The sequence below is a fragment of the Schistocerca gregaria genome, chromosome 2 (genome assembly GCF_023897955.1).
Source record: "Schistocerca gregaria isolate iqSchGreg1 chromosome 2, iqSchGreg1.2, whole genome shotgun sequence".
Lineage (NCBI taxonomy): Eukaryota > Metazoa > Arthropoda > Insecta > Orthoptera > Acrididae > Schistocerca > Schistocerca gregaria.
Window position 1 is genome coordinate 859,137,445 of NC_064921.1, and position 19,407 is coordinate 859,156,851.

General features: G+C 43.5%; 1 protein-coding gene across 1 annotated transcript in view; it reads left to right on the plus strand.

The window, feature by feature from the left end:
• The first annotated feature begins 299 nt into the window (after nucleotides 1–299).
• LOC126335237 (uncharacterized) overlaps nucleotides 300–19,407 on the plus strand; it is a 47,290-nt gene continuing 28,182 nt past the window's right edge. Inside the window, exon 1 of the mRNA XM_049998277.1 lies at nucleotides 300–433. Within this exon, the coding sequence (XP_049854234.1) occupies nucleotides 356–433 (78 nt within the window). The 5' untranslated portion in view covers nucleotides 300–355. The remainder of the gene's footprint in view (nucleotides 434–19,407) is intronic.

Consider the following 19,407-nt stretch of genomic DNA (forward strand, 5'->3'; position numbering starts at 1 on the left):
TAACCCCCTGGGACACCGTACCTTACGTGGTAAGTGCAATGGCATTTTAAAAGAAAAGAGAAGACTCAGACATGCTGAAATACATCTGAGTAGAAGGGGAAAAAACCCAAGCTATCATGTGGGATGGCTACCGCAATATCTTATTCCACAAACGTGGCGCACACTGGGAGGTGAGAGTGTTACGGAATGACGACCGTGGAACGACGCTGTGTGTGTGTGTGTGTGTGTGTGTGTGTGTGTGTGCAGAGGACGTGCGCGCTAGACGGATTGCGTGGGCGAGCTAGGCGGGAGGGGAAGCACACGGAAGCGTCAATATAGCGGCCCTCACCGCGGAGTCCAGCAGCCAGTCGCAGCCATGCAAGCCGCCGCGCTGCTCATCTGTCTGCTGCTGACCGCGCTGACGTCACAGGTTCAGGCGCAGCCCGAGCGCTGGGTAAGCTCCGTGACGTATTTGTGTTGTGAAAGCTGCATCAACAAGGTGGTTCTGTAACTGTACTACTTAACCGCGAAATTATTGCGCTTGGCCGCTATCGAAAACACGCAGTGACATGACAGTAAACAATCACATTAGTGACTAAGGAAAACGCATCGCATTGTCAATGCCTTCAGGTCAGTTGTACCTATACCATCAACCCCGATTATCCGCTGACACAACGAGCGGACCGAATCTCACTCACTCAAGGGTGAAATAAATGGTTCAAATGGCTCTTAGCACTATGGGACTTAACATCTGTGGTCATCAGTCTCCTAGAACTTAGAACTACTTAAACCTAACTAACGTAAGGACATCACACACATCCATGCCCGAGGCAGGATTCGAACCTGCGACTGTAACAGTCGCGCGGTTCCGGACTGCGCGCCTAGAACCGCTAGACCACCGCGGCCGGCTTGACTGTTAAAACCGCTCAAAGTAACCGACTGCTGAAATAATCAATTTTGCTTTTTTTGTTGTTATTATTTTCCGTAATAAGCATGGAAATCGAAGGTAGATTGAGAAATTCTCTCTTAATTTCAAGAAGCAAAGACTCAGAATTTCACATTACATACGCAATTTAAACGAAAACATAGTGCGTCAATCGTTCACTGCTCTTCTTGAAAGGTGATAACTGGTTGAACACAACAAAAAATCACCAGTATTCTCCTAGTGACACTGATTTTTTCGAAGTCATCTCAAAAATCATCTTGTAATGGGAGATCATAGCACTGTTTGGGCTTTATGAATACTCAGTGCTAAAAGGTAAAAAATGTTTCCTTTGTTGTTCATGTTAATTTGTCCGTTTCCAAGGGCTACAAGCAAATAAAGGCATATTATGTACACACAGGCAGCAGATCAGATATTTTCTATTTTTATTCAGTACTATGAATTAATTGTTTTTAAGTTTTTAATTTATTATTGTTGCCGTAACTTCCTTCCTCTTTCATTATTTCATAGAAATGGCAGACAAATCTTTCATATTTTCAAGCAAATGAAGCGTTGCGCTTCATTGCTACGTAACTTGGTAAAAATATTTACAGACCAGGGCTGGTGCTATTCTGCAATATGGGGGATAACCCGTCGCCGACAGCGAGAAGCTACCGAATAGATCAGGTTGTGGCAAGTCTTGCACACTACATGTACGTGCGTACGTTAAGCCAGAACACACGACAACACAGACATTATTTTCTCAGCAGTGCTGTACCAGTTCTTACGCCCTATGTTTCTTGCTCGTTTCCGTCGGCATTATTACTAAAATAGCACTGCTTACTGTCCTCATGTTCTATAATAACCCAATATTTCAAACCAATATAAATTTCACGAATAAAACTTACTCCTCCTTTAAGAAAGGTTTACTTAAAAACAAAAAAAAAATGTAGCAGTGCTGATATGAATTATTCATATTTCGGTTTTTTAATCGGTTATTAGTAAAAAATTTAAAAAAACATTATAGTCGAGACGAAACAAATTCCTGTTATTCATAACTAAAAGATCGGTATGTATTTTAACCAGTCGTTTTCCCTCATGCCTGGCTCACCGTTAGATTTTCTCTAACTATCATATTAATGCTAATTGGTAAGTGCCCCAGACTGATAATCGGTCTCAAATGTCTTTTCCAAGGCACTTCTTTTGTGGATGAATGACGTTTCCTTAACATTCTACCAATTAATCTCAGACTGGCATCCGCTTTTCGTAATGTTTGTTTTTATATGGTCATCCACTTTAGGTCGCTCCGAATGGTTACTCCTTCGTATTTTACGGTAGATACTGTTTCCATTGATTTGTCGTCAATATTGTAATTGTACAGTAGTGGATTTCTTTTACTATGTGTGCGCAGTATGTTACATTTATTTACGTTCAGCCCCTGCCTCACTCATCAGTCCTCTGCAGCTCTTCTCATACTGTTACCTTATTACACACAACCACATTATCGAAAACAGCCCCATGTAGCTTCAGACGTTGTCGATTAATTAATTCATGCAAATACAGCGGCGTTATAACACTCCTTTCGGATGCTCCAGAAATTACTTTCGGAATTCAAAATTTTTGGTAACATTTTTGGGAACAGCGATCTTGTAAGCCATATAAAATCAGTGAAGAAACAGGCTAGATCGTGATGGTTATTTTATTAAAATGGCTGGTTTCGGCCTAGACTTAGGTCATCTTCAGACTGCACCATCAGCTGCGTACAACAGCCAGTTGTACTAAGTCGCTGAAATTGATGAGCAGCAATCGTTGAGTGCTCATTCCTTTTATTTGGCGAAGAGGTACGGCACCAGTCTGTGCTCGCTCTTTTCTTTTTAGGTTGGTGTTAGTGAGCCCAGGTTTCATGTAACAATTCTCTCCAGAAGCCCATTACTTTCGACCTGGAAACAACGCAAATGTTCCTCAAAGATACCGATTCAACGAGCTTTCATTTCAGCAGTCACCTGACGTGGCGCCACCATTGCGCACTCTGTATTAAATCCACCACCTCATAGACAAAATTGTGTGCTAACCAGCACTAATATCCAAAACAGCGACTAATTAGTTTCAATTAGTTTACAGTTTTCCTTCTCACAACAGCGGTAATGTTTTCGTTCGTTACTGTGCTGTGTCCCTGAACCGGCCGCGGAACATCTTCCACAGAAATTTCTCGTATTTTACACTTTCTGCACCAATCGTACACTTGCTGAAGGCATAAACATGAATTACCGTACTGTACTTCCATCCTGCGATGTATTTCCACGTGTTTAATAGCTTCACTACTCAAGGACGTATCTCAGATTGCTGTTGCAAGCGGTGCAAGTATATAAGGTGTTGGCCACCTTTGTTCTGACATAGTTTTCTTTTCTATGATACAGTAACAGGCTGCTAACTGCTCGTCATGTCTCAAAATGGAAGGATAACTTCTGCCAGCTTCCAAACCAACTGTACAACTTTCAGAAATTTTATGGAACTTTTAAGGATTTCAGTTGGATCACCCTCGCAAATTGAGGTCAGCCTATGATGATTTGGTTGCTGTCGAACTTCATCTACACTCACACGAAGACATTTCTACCCACTTCAGTCGATGATGATCATATCTAAATTTTCTACGAGGGAAACGATGGCTAAACACTATCACTAGAAAATTCCGTTATACCCTCCAGAATCGAACCGCGATAGTAACGGTATGTTCGTGCCTATTTACAGATTGCGTTGTCCTTCATATTGGTAAGAAATACGCATTTTGCACAAATTTGCACCTGCAGTTGGTGGTGTAGGTCAGCATACGGATCAGCCATATTTCTTTGTACTTCGCGTGGGTACCCACAACTTAATTTCCCATTTCCGCCGACAACATAATTGTGTTTATGCGACGTTGTGGATGCGCGAGATGCTCTATGTCTGCAGGCCACTTAATTTCATCTCAGGGTTGTGACTGTGACTTCTTTGATGTTGTCTGTACAATTAAGCACGGAAGCCGGACTTAGTCTACGTAGAACGTAATGGAACTATAAGAAGTGTCTTGGTAGTCAAACGTTCCGTATTCAATCCTCCGTTTTTCATATTTTCCTGCGAGTTTAACTGGCCCTCACCTCTTGAGATGCTGTATATATTTACGGAGCATTTCAGGCATTTCATTATCGTATTCCAACCCCCGTAAGCAGATTCTTTGACACAAATAAAAATTTAAACGTATATACAAATCTGGGTCAGGATGAGAATTACAAGAAGCTCTGACGCATCTTTAGCATGATTCAGCAGCGCCCTTCCTCCCACCCCGTTATTTCCCCCTTCCCCGCCGCCCAAAATCTCAAATGGATGCTTTCGCCACCGTTCAGCAATGGTGGATTCTTCTGAAGAGAATAGCCTGTTAAATAAACGTAAAAAAATCAGTTGTACTGACATTTGAGAAGCGACACCTGGTAAAATGTCTAGCCCATTCCTTAACTTGTAGCTAAAAAGTCTATGATCGCGCCGTGCTAGACACAGTGAACTAATGAAAAAAACGCAATAAATAACGTCATATTGGTAGTAAGCTTATCGTGGTTCTTGTGTGGATGTTTAACGAAAGAAATTATTAAGTGTAAGATATAAAGCGATTTTTGAGGCAGTTTGGTGCCTGAAACACGCTAACTTGAAATTTTTTACTCAACGATAAATTGAAATCTCTTGTGATAAAACGCGATAATTTTCATACAGGCAAAGGTAACAAGACACCGGGCCACAGAATATTGCACTGTTGTTGTTGTGGTCTTCAGCCCTGAGACTGGTTTGATACAGCTCTCCATGCTACTCTATCCTGTGCAAGCTTCTCCATCTCCCAGTACCTTCTGCAGCCTACATCCTTCTGAATCTGCTTAGTGTATTCATCTCTTGGTCTCCCTCTACGATTTTAACCCTCCACGCTACCCTCCAATACTAAATTGGTGATTCCTCGATGTCTCAGAATGTGTCATACCAACCGAACCCTTCTTCTGGTCAAGTTGTGCCACAAGCTCCTCCTCTCCCCAATTCCATTCAATACCTCCACATTAGTTATGTGATCTACCCATCTAATCTTCAACATTCTTCTGTAGCACCACATTTCGAAAGCTTCTATTCTCTTCTTGTCCAAACTATTTATCGTCCACGTTTCACTTCCATATATGGCTACACTCCACACAAATACTTTCAGAAACGACTTGCTGACTCTTAAATCTTCACTCGATGTTAACAAATTTTTCTTCTTCAGAAACGCTTTCCTTGCCATTGCGAGTCTACATTTTATATCCTCTCTACTTCGAACATCATCATTTATTTTGCTCCCCAAATAGCAAAACTCCTTTAGTACTTTAAGTGTCTCACTTTCTAATCTAATTCCCTCAGCATCACCCGACTTAATTAGACTACATTCCATTATCCTCGTTTTGCTTTTGTTGATGTTCACCTTATATCCTCCTTTCAAGACACTGTCCATTCCGTTTAACTGCTCTTCCAAGTCCTTTGCTGTCTCTGACAGAATTACAATGTCATCGGCGAACCTCAAAGTTTTTATTTCTTCTCCATGGATCTTAATTCCTACTCCGAACTTTTCTTTTGTTTCCTTTATTGCTTGCTCAATAAACAGATTGAATAACATTGGTGATAGGCTACAACAATGTCTCACTCCCTTTCCAACCACTGCTTCCCTTTCATAGACCGCGACTTTTATAACTGCCATCTGCTTTCTGTACAAATTGTAAATAGCATTTCGCGCCCTGTATTGTACCTCTGCCACCTTCAGAATTTGAAAGAGAATGTTCCAATCAACATTGCCAAAAGATTTCTCTAAGCCTACAAATGCTAGAAACGTAGGTTTGACTTTCCTTAATCTTTTTTCTAAGATAAGTCGTAGGGTAAGTATTGCCTCACGTGTTCCAGCATTTCTACGGAATCCAAACTGATCTTCCCCGAGGTCGGCTTCTATCAGTTTTTCCATTCGTATGTAAATAATTCGCGTTAGTATTTTGCAGCTGTGACTTATTAAACTGACAGTTCGGTAATTTTCACATCTGTCAACAGCTGCTTTCTTTGGGACTGGAATTATTATATTCTTCTTGAAGTCTGAGGGTATTTCACCTGTCTCTTACATCTTGCTCACCAGATGATAGAGTTTTGTCAGGACTGGCTCTCACAAGGCTGTCAGTAGTTCTAATAGAATGCTGTCTACTCTGCGGGCCTTGTTTCGACTCAGGTCTTTCAGTATCGTATCTCCAATTTCATTTTCATCTTCATCTACATCCTCTTCCATTTCCATAATATTGTCCTGAAGTACATCGCCCTTGTATAGACCCTGTATATACTCCTTCCACCTTTCTGCTTTCCCTTCTTTGCTTAGAACTGGGTTTCCATCTGAGCTATTGATATTCATACAAGTCGTTCTCTTTTCTTCAAACGTTCTCTTTAATTTTCCTATACCCAGTATATATTTTCTCCTTTCATCAATTAAATTCAATATATCTTCTGTTACCCAGGGATTTGCACTAGTCCTCGTTTTTTTTACCTACTTGTTCCTCTACTGCCTTCACTACTTCATCCCTCAAAGCTATCCATTCTTCTTCTACTGCATTTATTTCCCCCGTTCCTGTCAACTGTTCCCTTATGCTGTCCCTGAAACTCTGTAAAACCTCTGGTTTGGTCAGTTTATCCAGGTCCGATCTCCTTAAATTCCCACCTTTTTGCAGTTTCTTCAGTTTTAATCTACAGTTCATAACCTATAGATTGTGGTCAGAGTCCACATCTGCTCCTGGAAATGTCATACAATTTAAAACCTGGTTCCTAAATCTCTGTCTTACCATTTTATAATCTATGTGATACCTTTTAGTATCTCCAGGGTTCTTCCATGTATACAACCTTCTTTCATGATTCTTGAACCAAGTGTTAGCTACGATTAAGTTATGCTCTGTGCAAAAGTCTACCAGGTGGCTTCCTCTTTCATTTCTTACCCCAATCCATATTCACCTACTATGTTTCCTTCTCTCCCTTTTCCTACTCTCGAATTCCAGTCACCCATGACTATTAAATTTTTGTCTCCCTTCACTATCTAAATACACTCCTGGAAATTGAAATAAGAACACCGTGAATTCATTGTCCCAGGAAGGGGAAACTTTATTGACACATTCCTGGGGTCAGATACATCACATGATCACACTGACAGAACCACAGGCACATAGACACAGGCAACAGAGCATGCACAATGACGGCACTAGTACAGTGTATATCCACCTTTCGCAGCAATGCAGGCTGCTATTCTCCCATGGAGACGATCGTAGAGATGCTGGATGTAGTCCTGTGGAACGGCTTGCCATGCCATTTCCACCTGGCACCTCAGTTGGACCAGCGTTCGTGCTGGACGTGCAGACCGCGTAAGACGACGCTTCATCCAGTCCCAAACATGCTCAATGGGGGCAGATCCGGAGATCTTGCTGGCCAGGGTAGTTGACTTACACCTTCTAGAGCACGTTGGGTGGCACGGGATACATGCGGACGTGAATTGTCATGTTGGAACAGCAAGTTCCCTTGCCGGTCTAGGAACGGTAGAACGATGGGTTCGATGACGGTTTGGATGTACCGTGCACTATTCAGTGTCCCCTCGACGATCACCAGAGGTGTACGGCCAGTGTAGGAGATCGCTCCCCACACCATGATGCCGGATGTTGGCCCTGTGTGCCTCAGTCGTATGCAGTTCTGATTGTGGCGCTCACCTGCACGGCGCCAAATACGCATACGACCATCATTGGCACCAAGGCAGAAGCGACTCTCATCGCTGAAGACGACACGTCTCTATTCGTCCCTCCATTCACGCCTGTCGCGACCCCACTGGAGGCGGGCTGCACGATGTTGGGGCGTGAGCGGAAGACGGCCTAACGGTGTGCGGGACCGTAGCCCAGCTTCATGGAGACGGTTGCGAATGGTCCTCGCCGATACCCCAGGAGCAACAGTGTCCCTAATTGGCTGGGAAGTGGCGGTGCGGTCCCCTACGGCACTGCGTAGGATCCTACGGTCTTGGCGTGCATCCGTGCGTCGCTGCGGTCCGGTCCCAGGTCGACGGGCACGTGCACCTTCCGCCGACCACTGGCGACAACATCGATGTACTGTGGAGACCTCACGCCCCACGTGTTGAGCAATTCGGCGGTACGTCCACCCGGCCTTCCGCATGCCCACTATACGCCCTCGCTCAAAGTCCGTCAACTGCACATACGGTTCACGTCCACGCTGTCGCGGCATGCTACCAGTGTTAAAGACTGCGATGGAGCTCCGTATGCCACGGCAAACTGGCTGACACTGACGGCGGCGGTGCACAAATGCTGCGCAGCTAGCGCCATTCGACGGCCAACACCGCGGTTCCTGGAGTGTCCGCTGTGCCGCTCGTGTGATCATTGCTTGTACAGCCCTCTCGCAGTGTCCGGAGCAAGTATGGTGAGTCTGACACACCGGTGTCAATGTGTTCCTTTTTCCATTTCCAGGAGTGTAATTTCTTTTGTCGCATCATACATTCCATCAATTTCTTCATTATCTGCAGAGCTAGTTGGCTTATAAACTTGTACTACTGTAGTAGGCGTGGGCTTCGTGTCTATCTTGGGCACAATAATGCGTTCACAATGCTGTTTGTAGTAGCTTACCCGTACTGCTATTTTTTTATTCATAATTAAACCTACTCCTGCATTACCCCTATTTGTTTTTGTATTTATAACCCTGTATTCACCTCACCAAAAGTCTTGTTCCTCCTGCCACCTAACTACACTAATTCCCACTATATCTAACTTTAACCTATCCATTTCCCTTTTTAAATTTTCTACCCTACCTGCCTGATTAAGTGATCTGACATTCCACGCTCCGATCCGTAGAACGCCAGTTTTATTTCTCTTGATAACAACGTCCTCCTGAGTAGTCCCCGCCCTGAGATCCGAATGGGGGACTATTTTACCTACGGAATATTTTACCCAAAAGGACACGATCATCATTTAATCATACAGTAAAGCTGCATGCCCTCGGGAAAATATGGCACTAAGAAACTGAAACAGGGGAGAACATCCCGAAATTGGTTAGAAGTTAGATCCGTGGACGAAGCAATTTTATCACATGTTGGGAAGCAACATGCAACAGTAATAAAAAAAAGCCGTCTTCGTGGTAAACACTAACGCTCACCGTCACCGCTGGAAACAATGATAAGAGGAAGGCCTCAGACAAGGCCAGCCGTTTCGGCACTTGTTTAGTAGGTCGTTTGTCTAAATTTGGGTTAAGTCCCTATGGGACCGGACTGCTGACGTCATCGGTCCCTAGGCTTACACACTATTTAATGTAACTTTAAAGACAACACACACACCCATGCCCGAGGGAGGACTCGAACCTCCGACGGGAAGAGCAGCGCGAACCGTGGCAAGGCGCCTAAGACCGCGTATCTACCCTGTGCGGCAACCACCTAAAATGAAGGACTCTAAGATATACTGGCAAAAAAAAAAAAAAAAAAAAAAAAATCACAGCAACGAAAAATAATTAATGTAGAATAATGAAATTCGGGAACACTTTTATCTTGATAACATATTTAAGTCACTACCATTGTAAGATCAGTTTTATGTAAATGCGAGGTATGGCACTGAAAATGTCAAATGCTGGTACATTAATAACCGAATGTTGAACGCAAGAAAGCAAACGTGCACTCATTGTGTATAGTAAGGGTGCCAGATGCCAGTTTGTGCGACGGAGTTCCACGCCTGTTGCACTTGGTCAGTCAATACAAAGGTTGACGCTGGTTGTGGATAATGCTGTCTGGAGTTGTCGTCCGATAATGTCCCATATGTTCTCGACCCGGAGATAGATCTGGTAGTTGAGCACGCCAAGGCAACATATCGATACTCCTTACAGCATGTTGGATTACAACAGCAGTATGTGGGCGTGCGTTGTCCTGCTGGAAAACACCCCCTAGAATGCTGTTCGTCAATGGCAGCACAACAGGCCGCACCGCCATCATTGGCATTGAGGCTGAAACAACTTTCATCAGAAAACACAACAGACCTCCACCCTGCCTTCCAATGGGCTCTCGCTTGACACCACTGAAATCGCAAATGTCGGTGGTTTGGGGTTGGTGGAATGCACACTACAGGACATCTGGCTTTGAGCTGTTCTTGAAGTACCAGTTTGTAACAATTCGTAGCGTCATTGCGGTGAGAACCGCTGCTCAAATTACTGCTGCAGATGAAGTACGACGCGCCACAGCTATAGGCCGAACACGAAGGTCTTCCCGCTCGGTAGTGGTAAGTTGCCGTCTGGAGCCCAGTCTTGTTGCGAGCGTACTTTATCGTGACCACCGTTGTCAGCAGTCATGTACAATGGGTACAATCCTCCCAAGTCTTTCTACAATATCATCAAAGGAACATCCAGATTCTCGTAGCCCTGTTACACGACCTCGTTCAGGGTCAGTGAGGTGTTGATAATGACGTCTTTGGCACCTTAAAGGCGTTCTCGGCTAACATCAACTCACTATATCCAATCTCAAAGCTAAATAACGCTCGCGACCGTTGCAGTGTATATTTAAAGCAAACCTGATTTGCACCCACTTAGAGGCACTACTAAAGCCACTCTTATTGAGCTGGCGTGAAATTTGGAGGAGGAGGAGATTAAACGTCCTGTCGGCAAAGAGGTCATTAGAGACGGAGAACATCCTCGGATTAGGGAAGGATGGGTAAGGAAAACGGCCGTGCTTTTTCAAAGGAAACATCCCGACATTTGCCTGAAGCTATTTAGAAAAATCACGGAAAACGTAAATCAGAATGGTCGGAAGCTGGTCTGAACCGTCGTCCTCCCGAACGCGAGTCCAATGCGCTAACTACTGAGCCACCTCGCTCGGTCGTGAAATTTGAATAGACATAATATTCCAAATTATTTCTTATGTCGCGCAACTTGTAGGTGCTGCGATTTTTTTCGGTCACTTTGTTTTGATGCATCTCTCCCTACCCCAGTTTCTTGGGAAACTGCCCTGAAGTTCATACGCGCAGTCGATTCATAATTGATAGCAACAATGGCTAATTGAAATCTGAGCCATTTTAAATATCACCGTATATGGGACCCGCAACGTCCGAGAAATACAGGGTAAGATGTCCTAAAACTTATAGTCAGAACTTGTCAAAAAACTGATACTCCCAGTATATCCATAAGAAAACCACACCTATCATAAATGTTCCTGCTGTTAGTTATGCTGCCGTTGATTATAAATAGTTAGTCATCATTTCTTTCTCCATTAGAATTTTCAGTTTCAGACTTAAATAAATGTGCACAGAGTTCTGGAACATTTGCCTCATTTACGCAAGTATTGACTACATACCAGTAAAATTTGTGTTAGATGCAAAGAAAATAGTGCTCTGTGTGCTAATTTATTCATTATTGACACAATACGCTCTATTTCAAAATACTGTATTACATTCCTTAAAGTGATACTTTGTCGCCTATGGCCCAACCAACAGCCACACAGCGGTGTAGCGCGGGATGCCGACTCTACCATACACCAGGAAAACAACCGCCGGAGACCATACCCCAGCAGTATACTCACTGCTGAAAAGGAAAAGCTGCCAAACAAAAAAAGAGTAGGCCAGAGGCGGGAAAGCCAGAAAGAAATGCCAGTGACAAAAGCTATGGCAAGTACACTAAGTAGAAAGGAAACTGAGGAGATTGATTCTGATTCCGACATTTGTTGGAGAGCGACTAGAGCATGGATGAGGTCGCTCTGTTTGCAGAATCCACATCAGATCCTATTATAATGACTGATCCTGCAAACATAGGAGGAAGAGATTATATATTGGCTAAATTAAGAGGAGGAAAGAGGAATCCATACAGCTACAGATGTCTGCGCCGTACAAAAAAGTACTGGAAAATGACCAAGAAGTTATGGCTCTAGAGACTGTGGACAAGGACAACAGTTTTCCTATTAAAAGAAAAAGACATTTCTCTTATTAGTGATGTGGCAAGGAAAGTGCTATTTCCTGATGTTGCTAATGTGGTGGGAAACACAAGGATCGTTCAATAAGTAAAGACCCAATTTTTAAAAAGCCATTAATATACATAGACAAACGTTCTTGTTGGAGCTTCACATTTGATGTTTGTTTTGTGCGCCGGTGAAGTTTAGAACTGTTCTGACAAATGGCAGAGCCGCAGTACAGCGTCAAAATGGCGTCTACATACGACTCACGTTACAAGCAGCAGTTCTTGTGTGCAGAAAAAGAAACCGTTGTGAGCATCCATAAACGTTTGTGTGCAGTGTATGGTGATGCTGCAGTTGATAAGAGTACAGGTGGGCGCTGGGTAAAGAAAGTTACAGCTTCAGGAAATGCAGAAACAGCTATCCACGATCAACCACGCTCCGGACGTCCTGTCACAGCCACTGCTCCAGACATGCTGAATCGCGAGGGTGCCTTTATTCGTGACGAATGGCGCATCACTACTCGACAATTGGCACTGCAATTGTCGGTCAGCATTGTAAGTGCGTCTGCAATGATCGAGACTCTCGGATATTCAAAGAGGTGCTCACGATGGGTTCCAGGAATGCTCACAGCTGACCACAAGTTTCAAAGAAAGGCCATTTCGTCTGAATTGTTGGAGCGTTTCGAGACTGACGGAGAGGCCTTTCTGTAAAGGATCGTTACTGGGAACGAAAGCTGGGTGCACCGCTTTGCACGGAAACAAAAAGGCAGTGCTTCGTGTTTCCCGGTTCTCTTCACGCTCCTGAAAATTAATACAATAAGACGGTGACTCTCCTTCCTGGAGTGGCATCATCATCCTCATTCACCACAAAAGAAGAAATTCAAAACAACCTCCTCTGCCGGAAAAGTCATGGTGACAGTCTTCTGGGATGGTGGTGGATTCAACAATCAATTGAGAGGCAAACGTGAAGACTCTGAATAAACTCAAGAACCGTTTCCGACGTTTTCTATCCGACAGGAAACCAGCGGAAATCTTGCTCCAACACGATAATGCACGCCCACACACAAGTCAGAGAACCCGGAAACACATCGCCAGATTGGACTGAACATCATTGTCTTGTCCACCCTACAGTCCAGACCTAGCACCTTCGGGCTTTCAACTCTTTGGGCCGCTTAAAGATTCTCTATTGGGAACACACTTTGAAGATGACGAGAGTGTCAGTCATGCAGTGTAAACATTGCTATACCTACAGGACAAGAGCTTTTACCAGCAGGGAATACTTGCTCTTCCACAACGTTGACATACGGCCTTAGAACGCGGTGGAGACTACAAAGAAAAATAGGACATGGACAAGACATGCTGATGTATATTGTCACCAAATTCTGACTCTTACGAATAAATACACTCCCCATCATCATCATCATCATCAGCATCAGCAGCAGCAGCAGCATCATTTAAGACTAATTATGCCTTTCAGCGTTCGGTCTGGAGCATAGCCCCCTTATAAAATTCCTCCATGTTCCACTATTCAGTGCTAACATTGGTGCCTCTTCTGATGTTAAACCTATTACTTCAAAATCATTCTTAACCGAATCCCGTTACCTTCTCCTTGGTGTGCCCCGACTTCTCCTACCCTCTACTGCTGAACCCTTAAGTCTCTTGGGTAACCTTGCTTCTCACATGCGTGTAACATGACCCCACCATCTAAGCCTGTTCGCCCTGATTGCTACATATGTAGAGTTCATTCCCAGTTTTTCTTTGATTTCCTCATTGTGGACACCCTCCTGCCATTGTTCCCATCTACTAGTAAATAATATGAACAACAGTGGAGACAGGTTGCAGCCTTGTGTTACCTCTGAAACTACTCTGAACCATGAACTCAATTTACCGTCAACTCTAACTGCTGCTTGACTATCCATGTAAAGACCTTTAATTGCTTGCAAAAGTTTGCCTCCTATTCCATAATCTCGTAGAACAGACAATAAGTTCCTCCTAGGAACCCGGTCATATGACTCTTTTAGATCTATAAAGCATAGATACAATTCCCTGTTCCACTCATAACACTTCTCCATTATTTGCCGTAAGCTAAAGATCTGTTCCTGACAACCTCTAAGAGGCCTAAACCCACACTGATTTTCATCCAATTGGTCCTCAACTAATACTCGCACTTTCCTTTCAACAATACCTCAGAAGATTTTACCCACACTACTGGTAATTAAAATTGCTACACCACGAAGATGACGTGCTACAGACGCGAAATGTACCCGACAGGAAGACGCTGCTGTGATATGCAAATGATTAGCTTTTCAGAGCATTCACAAAAGGTTAGCACCGGTGGCAACGCCTACAACGTGCTGACACGAGGAAAGTTTCCAACCGATTTTCATACACAAACAGCAGTTGACCGGCGTTGCCTGGTTAAACGTTGTTGTGATGCCTCGTGTAAGAAGGAGAAATGCGTACCATCACGACTTTGATAAAGGTCGGATTGTAACCTATATCGATTGCGGTTTATCGTATCGCGACATTGCTGCTCGCGTTGGTCGAGATCCAATTACTGTTAGCAGAATGAGGAATCGGTGGGTTCAGGAGGGTAATACGGAACGCCGTGCTGGATTCCAACGGTCTCGTATCACTAGCAGTCGAGATGACAGGCATCTAATCCGCATGGCTGTAACGGATCGTGCAGCCACCTCTCGATCCCTGAGTCAACAGATGGGGACGTTTGCAAGACAACACAAATCTGCACGAACAGTTCGACAACGTTTGCAGCAGCATGGACTATCGGCTCGGAGACTATGGCTGCGGTTAGCCTTGACGCTGCATCACAAACAAGAACGCCTGCGATAGTTTACTCAACGACGAACCTGGGTGCACGAATGGCAAAACGTCATTATTTCGGATGAATCCAGCTTCTGTTTACAGCATCACGATGGTCGGCTCCGTGTTTGGCGACATCGCGGTGTACGCACATTGGAAGCGTGTATTCGTCTTCGCCATATTGGCGTATCACCCGGCGTGATGGTATGGTGTCACGTCTCCGTCACCTCTTGTTCGCACTGACGGCACTTTGAACAGTGGACGTTACATTTCAGATGTGTTACGACCAGTGACTCTACCCTTCATTTGATCCCTGCGAAACACTACATTTCAGCAGGATAATGCACGACCGCATGTTGCAGGTCCTGTACGGGCTTCCTGGATACAGAAAATGTTCGACTGCTGCCCTGGCCAGCACATATCACACCAATTGAAAACGTCTGGTCAATGGTGGCCGAGCAACTTGCTCGTCACAATACGCCAGTCACTACTCTTGATGATCTGTTGGATCGTGTTGAAGCTGCATGGGCAGCTGTACCTGTACACGCCATCCAAGCTCTGTTTGACTCAATGCGAAGGCGTATCAAGGCCATTATTACGGCCAGAGGTGGTTGTTCTGGGTACTGATTTCTCAGGATCTATGCCCCCAAATTGCGTGAAAATGTAATCACATGTCAGTTCTAGTATAATATATTTGTCCAACGAACACCCGTTTATCATCTGCAATTATTCTTGGTGTAGCAATTTTAATGGCCAGTGTTTATGTTCTGAGAAAGATAAGTGGGGCTTAAGTTATCGAACGGCCTCGTATAAAACGAGAAATCTGCTTCGCGTTTCCTGGTTCTCTTCATGTTCATGAAAAATAATATAATAAGAAGGTGACTCTCTTTCGTGTATCTCTCACTTTTGTATTATTATCAATATATTAAGCATAATTGCCAACAGTTCCTGCCCATTGACCTTATAGCATTAAAGAAAAAGACTGCAAATAACAAGTTTTGTCTCATATTGAATTTCTGGAGTGGACGGACTAATATCGTCATACCGTGTTTATAGACGACTGCTGTCATCCAACTTGCATGGTAAAAGTAATACCTCCAAACTACACCCCCGTTAAAACTATATTTCGAGGCTTTCACAGTTGAAATTCTGGAAACCCAGCATGAACTGACAACCATGCAGTCTCAGTAACGATCCATAGCACCATTCATGATCTGCACAGACTTCTCAGGCGACAGGGTTATCGCACGCATGATAAGCATCGAAGTTAATTCCCCAAAGAGAGTTTTTGTTAATTGTCGGACTGGTTTGATGTGACACGCCACTAATTCCTCCCTTGGGCCAACCTCTTTAACTCAGAATAACCAACGTCTTCAATTATTTGTTGGATGTATTCCAATCTCTGTCTTTCACTACAGTTTTTACCCTCTGAGACTTCTTCTGTTACCAAGGAAGTTATTTCCTTCTTCTTTTCAGTGCTTTGCACGTGTTCCTTTCTTGGACGTTTCTATGGAGAACTTCCTTACTCCAAATCTTAACGGTCTACCTAATTTTCGAGATCCGTCTGTAGCACATCTCTTCTTGTCTGGTTGTCCCACAGTACACGGATCACTACCACATAATGCTGTGCTCCAAAACGTATATGCTTGGAAATTTCTTCGTCGGAGTATGGCCTGTGTTTGGTACTATCATACCTTCCTTGGCCAGAATGGCCTCTTTGCCTCTGTTGCTCTGCTTTATATGTCCTGTGTTATTTTGGTCCAAGATAGTAGAATTCCTTCCTCGACTACTTTGTGGTCCACAATTTCGATGTTAAGTTTTTCGCTAATCTGATTTCTGCTTCTTATTACTTTGGCCCTCCTTCGATATACTCTCAATCCATATCCTCAGCTCATCCATTCTGTTCAACAGATTCTGTAATTTTTTCTTCGCTTGCACAAAGGGAAGCAATGTCATCAGCGAGTCTTATCATTAATGTTTTTTCACCTTGAGTTTCAATCTTACTCTTGAATCTTTCTTTTATTTACACAATTCCTTCTTTGATATACAGAGCGTTCGGAAATTCCCGTTACAAACGTCTAGGACTTGTAGGTGAGTACATCACATTTTGAATAGGAATTCATGTCCGGAAAAGTACCGTTTCCGTTCTCATCCACTTCGCTTGAAGGAATGAATTAGGCGTAACACAGTAAGATTATTAGGTAACAATTCGAAACGAAATACAACGGAACATCCATTCAGCATTTGAGCACATTTGTATGTTTTAACACTTAACCATTAAGTGTTTACGTTATTCCAAAACAAAACAGTACTCGGCATATGTACGTACAGAACAGTACTGATAAATTACAATAATTCAGTTTCCAGCGAAGCGGCCAGAACTAGTGCCAGCAGGTCTTCCTCTGTTTCTACAGGAGTCCCGTAAATTAAACTTTGCGCACGACCTCACAAGAAGTAGTCTGCAGGAGTTAATGCAGGCGGTCTCGGCATCCACGCATTTGGACCACCTCAGGCTATCCATCTTTCATCATATCGTCTGGTGAGGTATCACCGAACCACGCGTGAGAAGTGAGGTGGTGTATCATCATGCTGAAACCACATTTGACGTCATCCTGTGTACCCTATTGCATACCAGGACAAGCAACTCTCAGACTTTTCTCTTAACCTCGGCAGACGTAGATGTGTTACACATCTGAATTGAAACCGTTGTAAAACGGAAACGGTTCATTTCTGGACGTGAGTTCCCAGTCAAAATATTATGTACTCACTCCCCTTTACAAGTCCTAGGAGTTTGTAATGAGAATTTTCGAACACCCTGTATAGACTGAACAGTAAGAAACCTACATCCCTGTCTCACACCCTTTTTAATCCGACTCTTCGTTCTTGGTATTCTATTTTTATTGTTCTCTCTCGGTTCTTGCACATATTGAATATTTTCCGTCTCTCCCTACATATTTTATTCTTATTTACCCAGAAGTTCATGTATCTTGCACCATTTCGGACTCTCGAACGCTTTTTCCAGATCTACAAAACCTATGAACGTGTCTTGATTTCTCATAAGTCTTGTTTCGATTATCAACAGCAACGTCAGAACTGCCTCTCTGGTATCGTTACCTTTCAGAAAGCTAAGCTGATGATCATCTAACAGATACTCAATTCTCTTTCTCATTCTCCTCCATATTCTTCTTTGATATATGAGCCGTTGCGCTGATCGTGCGATATTTTTCGCACTTACCTGCCTTTGCTACCATAGTTTCTCAGAGAGTGTATTCATTATTTATTATTGATACCGTGAATATACCTCTTTCGAATGTTCGAATGATTAGATCCATTCAGCTAGTGTTTTCGAAAAATGTGAGGGTTGAAAAAGATTGAGTAAAGGAGCTACTACAAAAGGCAAAGATTAAAATTTTAATTCTTCACTAATCAAAGTTCTTTGAGACATACATTTACCTACCTTGTTAAAACTCGTAATTGATTTATTTACCTTATCTAGCATTCTATTTCGATACCTAGAAAACTAGACATGAAAAACGAATTGTAGAAGGCACTCAGGAATCGAACACATGACGTGAGCGCTTCACAGCCAAGTGCCTTGGTCGCTCGGCGAGCGACACTTAACACTTAAAGGCGTCTTGATACATAACCTTTTTTTCCAGATTTCCCGACCCCATATATGATGATGACGACAGATATGCAGTTTTGTACTATCTGTCGATACTGTAAATTCTGAGTCGATTGCGCGTCATGAACTTCAGAAGTGGTTTTATCAAAAACGGACGGTAGTAAGCCAAAACATCTTAGAGTTGATCTGTTTAGATGATTCGCAAGGGACCTACCAATCATGAACTGAATCAGTTGGCCCTTTCTGAAACTTCTTCCCCTTGTGAGCCACTCATTGAGCTGGAGAAGTAACCAACCAACAACACGGTTCATTTTCACCAAACTTTTGTAAAATGTTCTTAGCTTTAGCTTTGCAATATTAGCGTTTGACTTAGTTTGTGGCGAACACAACACGTGAACTCGTTTACAGCAAGCTCTCAGAGTGTGAATCGCCAATCAACGACGCGCAGCTGGTGCCTTATATACTTAGCCATTATCGACAAGAACATCTTTTAGTTCCTCATTTCCCTTCTCGGTGATACGCTTAGCGAAGAATTGTCTGCCTCTTAAACATCCATCGTAATGTTAATGGGACAGAAAACCATACTGCCACTTATTACGATAGGAGAAAACACAAACACACCAACACAATAACGCGCACACACAATGTTGGGGATCTTTTCCCCCTTGTAAAAGATCAGTTTTTGTAAGGCTGCTGTTTTAGGATGTGCAACTTGGGCAGTATGTGGGATAAAACGAGATATACAGAGTAGTGAGGAATGCCTAAAACCCAGGCAGCAACCTCACGCTGACACCTTTTCATCTAAATCTATATCCACACCCTGAACCCACTGTGGAGAAGAAGGTATTTCTCATTGATCTATGTATTATGGTTTCTTCCCGTTCCGCTCCCATATGGAGCAAGGAAGAACCGTTTCCTAGCGTCTCTGCGAGTGCAGTAATTAACTCCAATCTTGTCTCCACATTCCCCGCACCACGGATGGCCAGAGGCAGTCCGCAGGCCAGATCCAGCCAGCGGAAGAAATTCGTGGCAGATCGAGGAACTCGCGTTGCACCCCGCCCGTGACGCATTTTCGGATGTTCGCCAT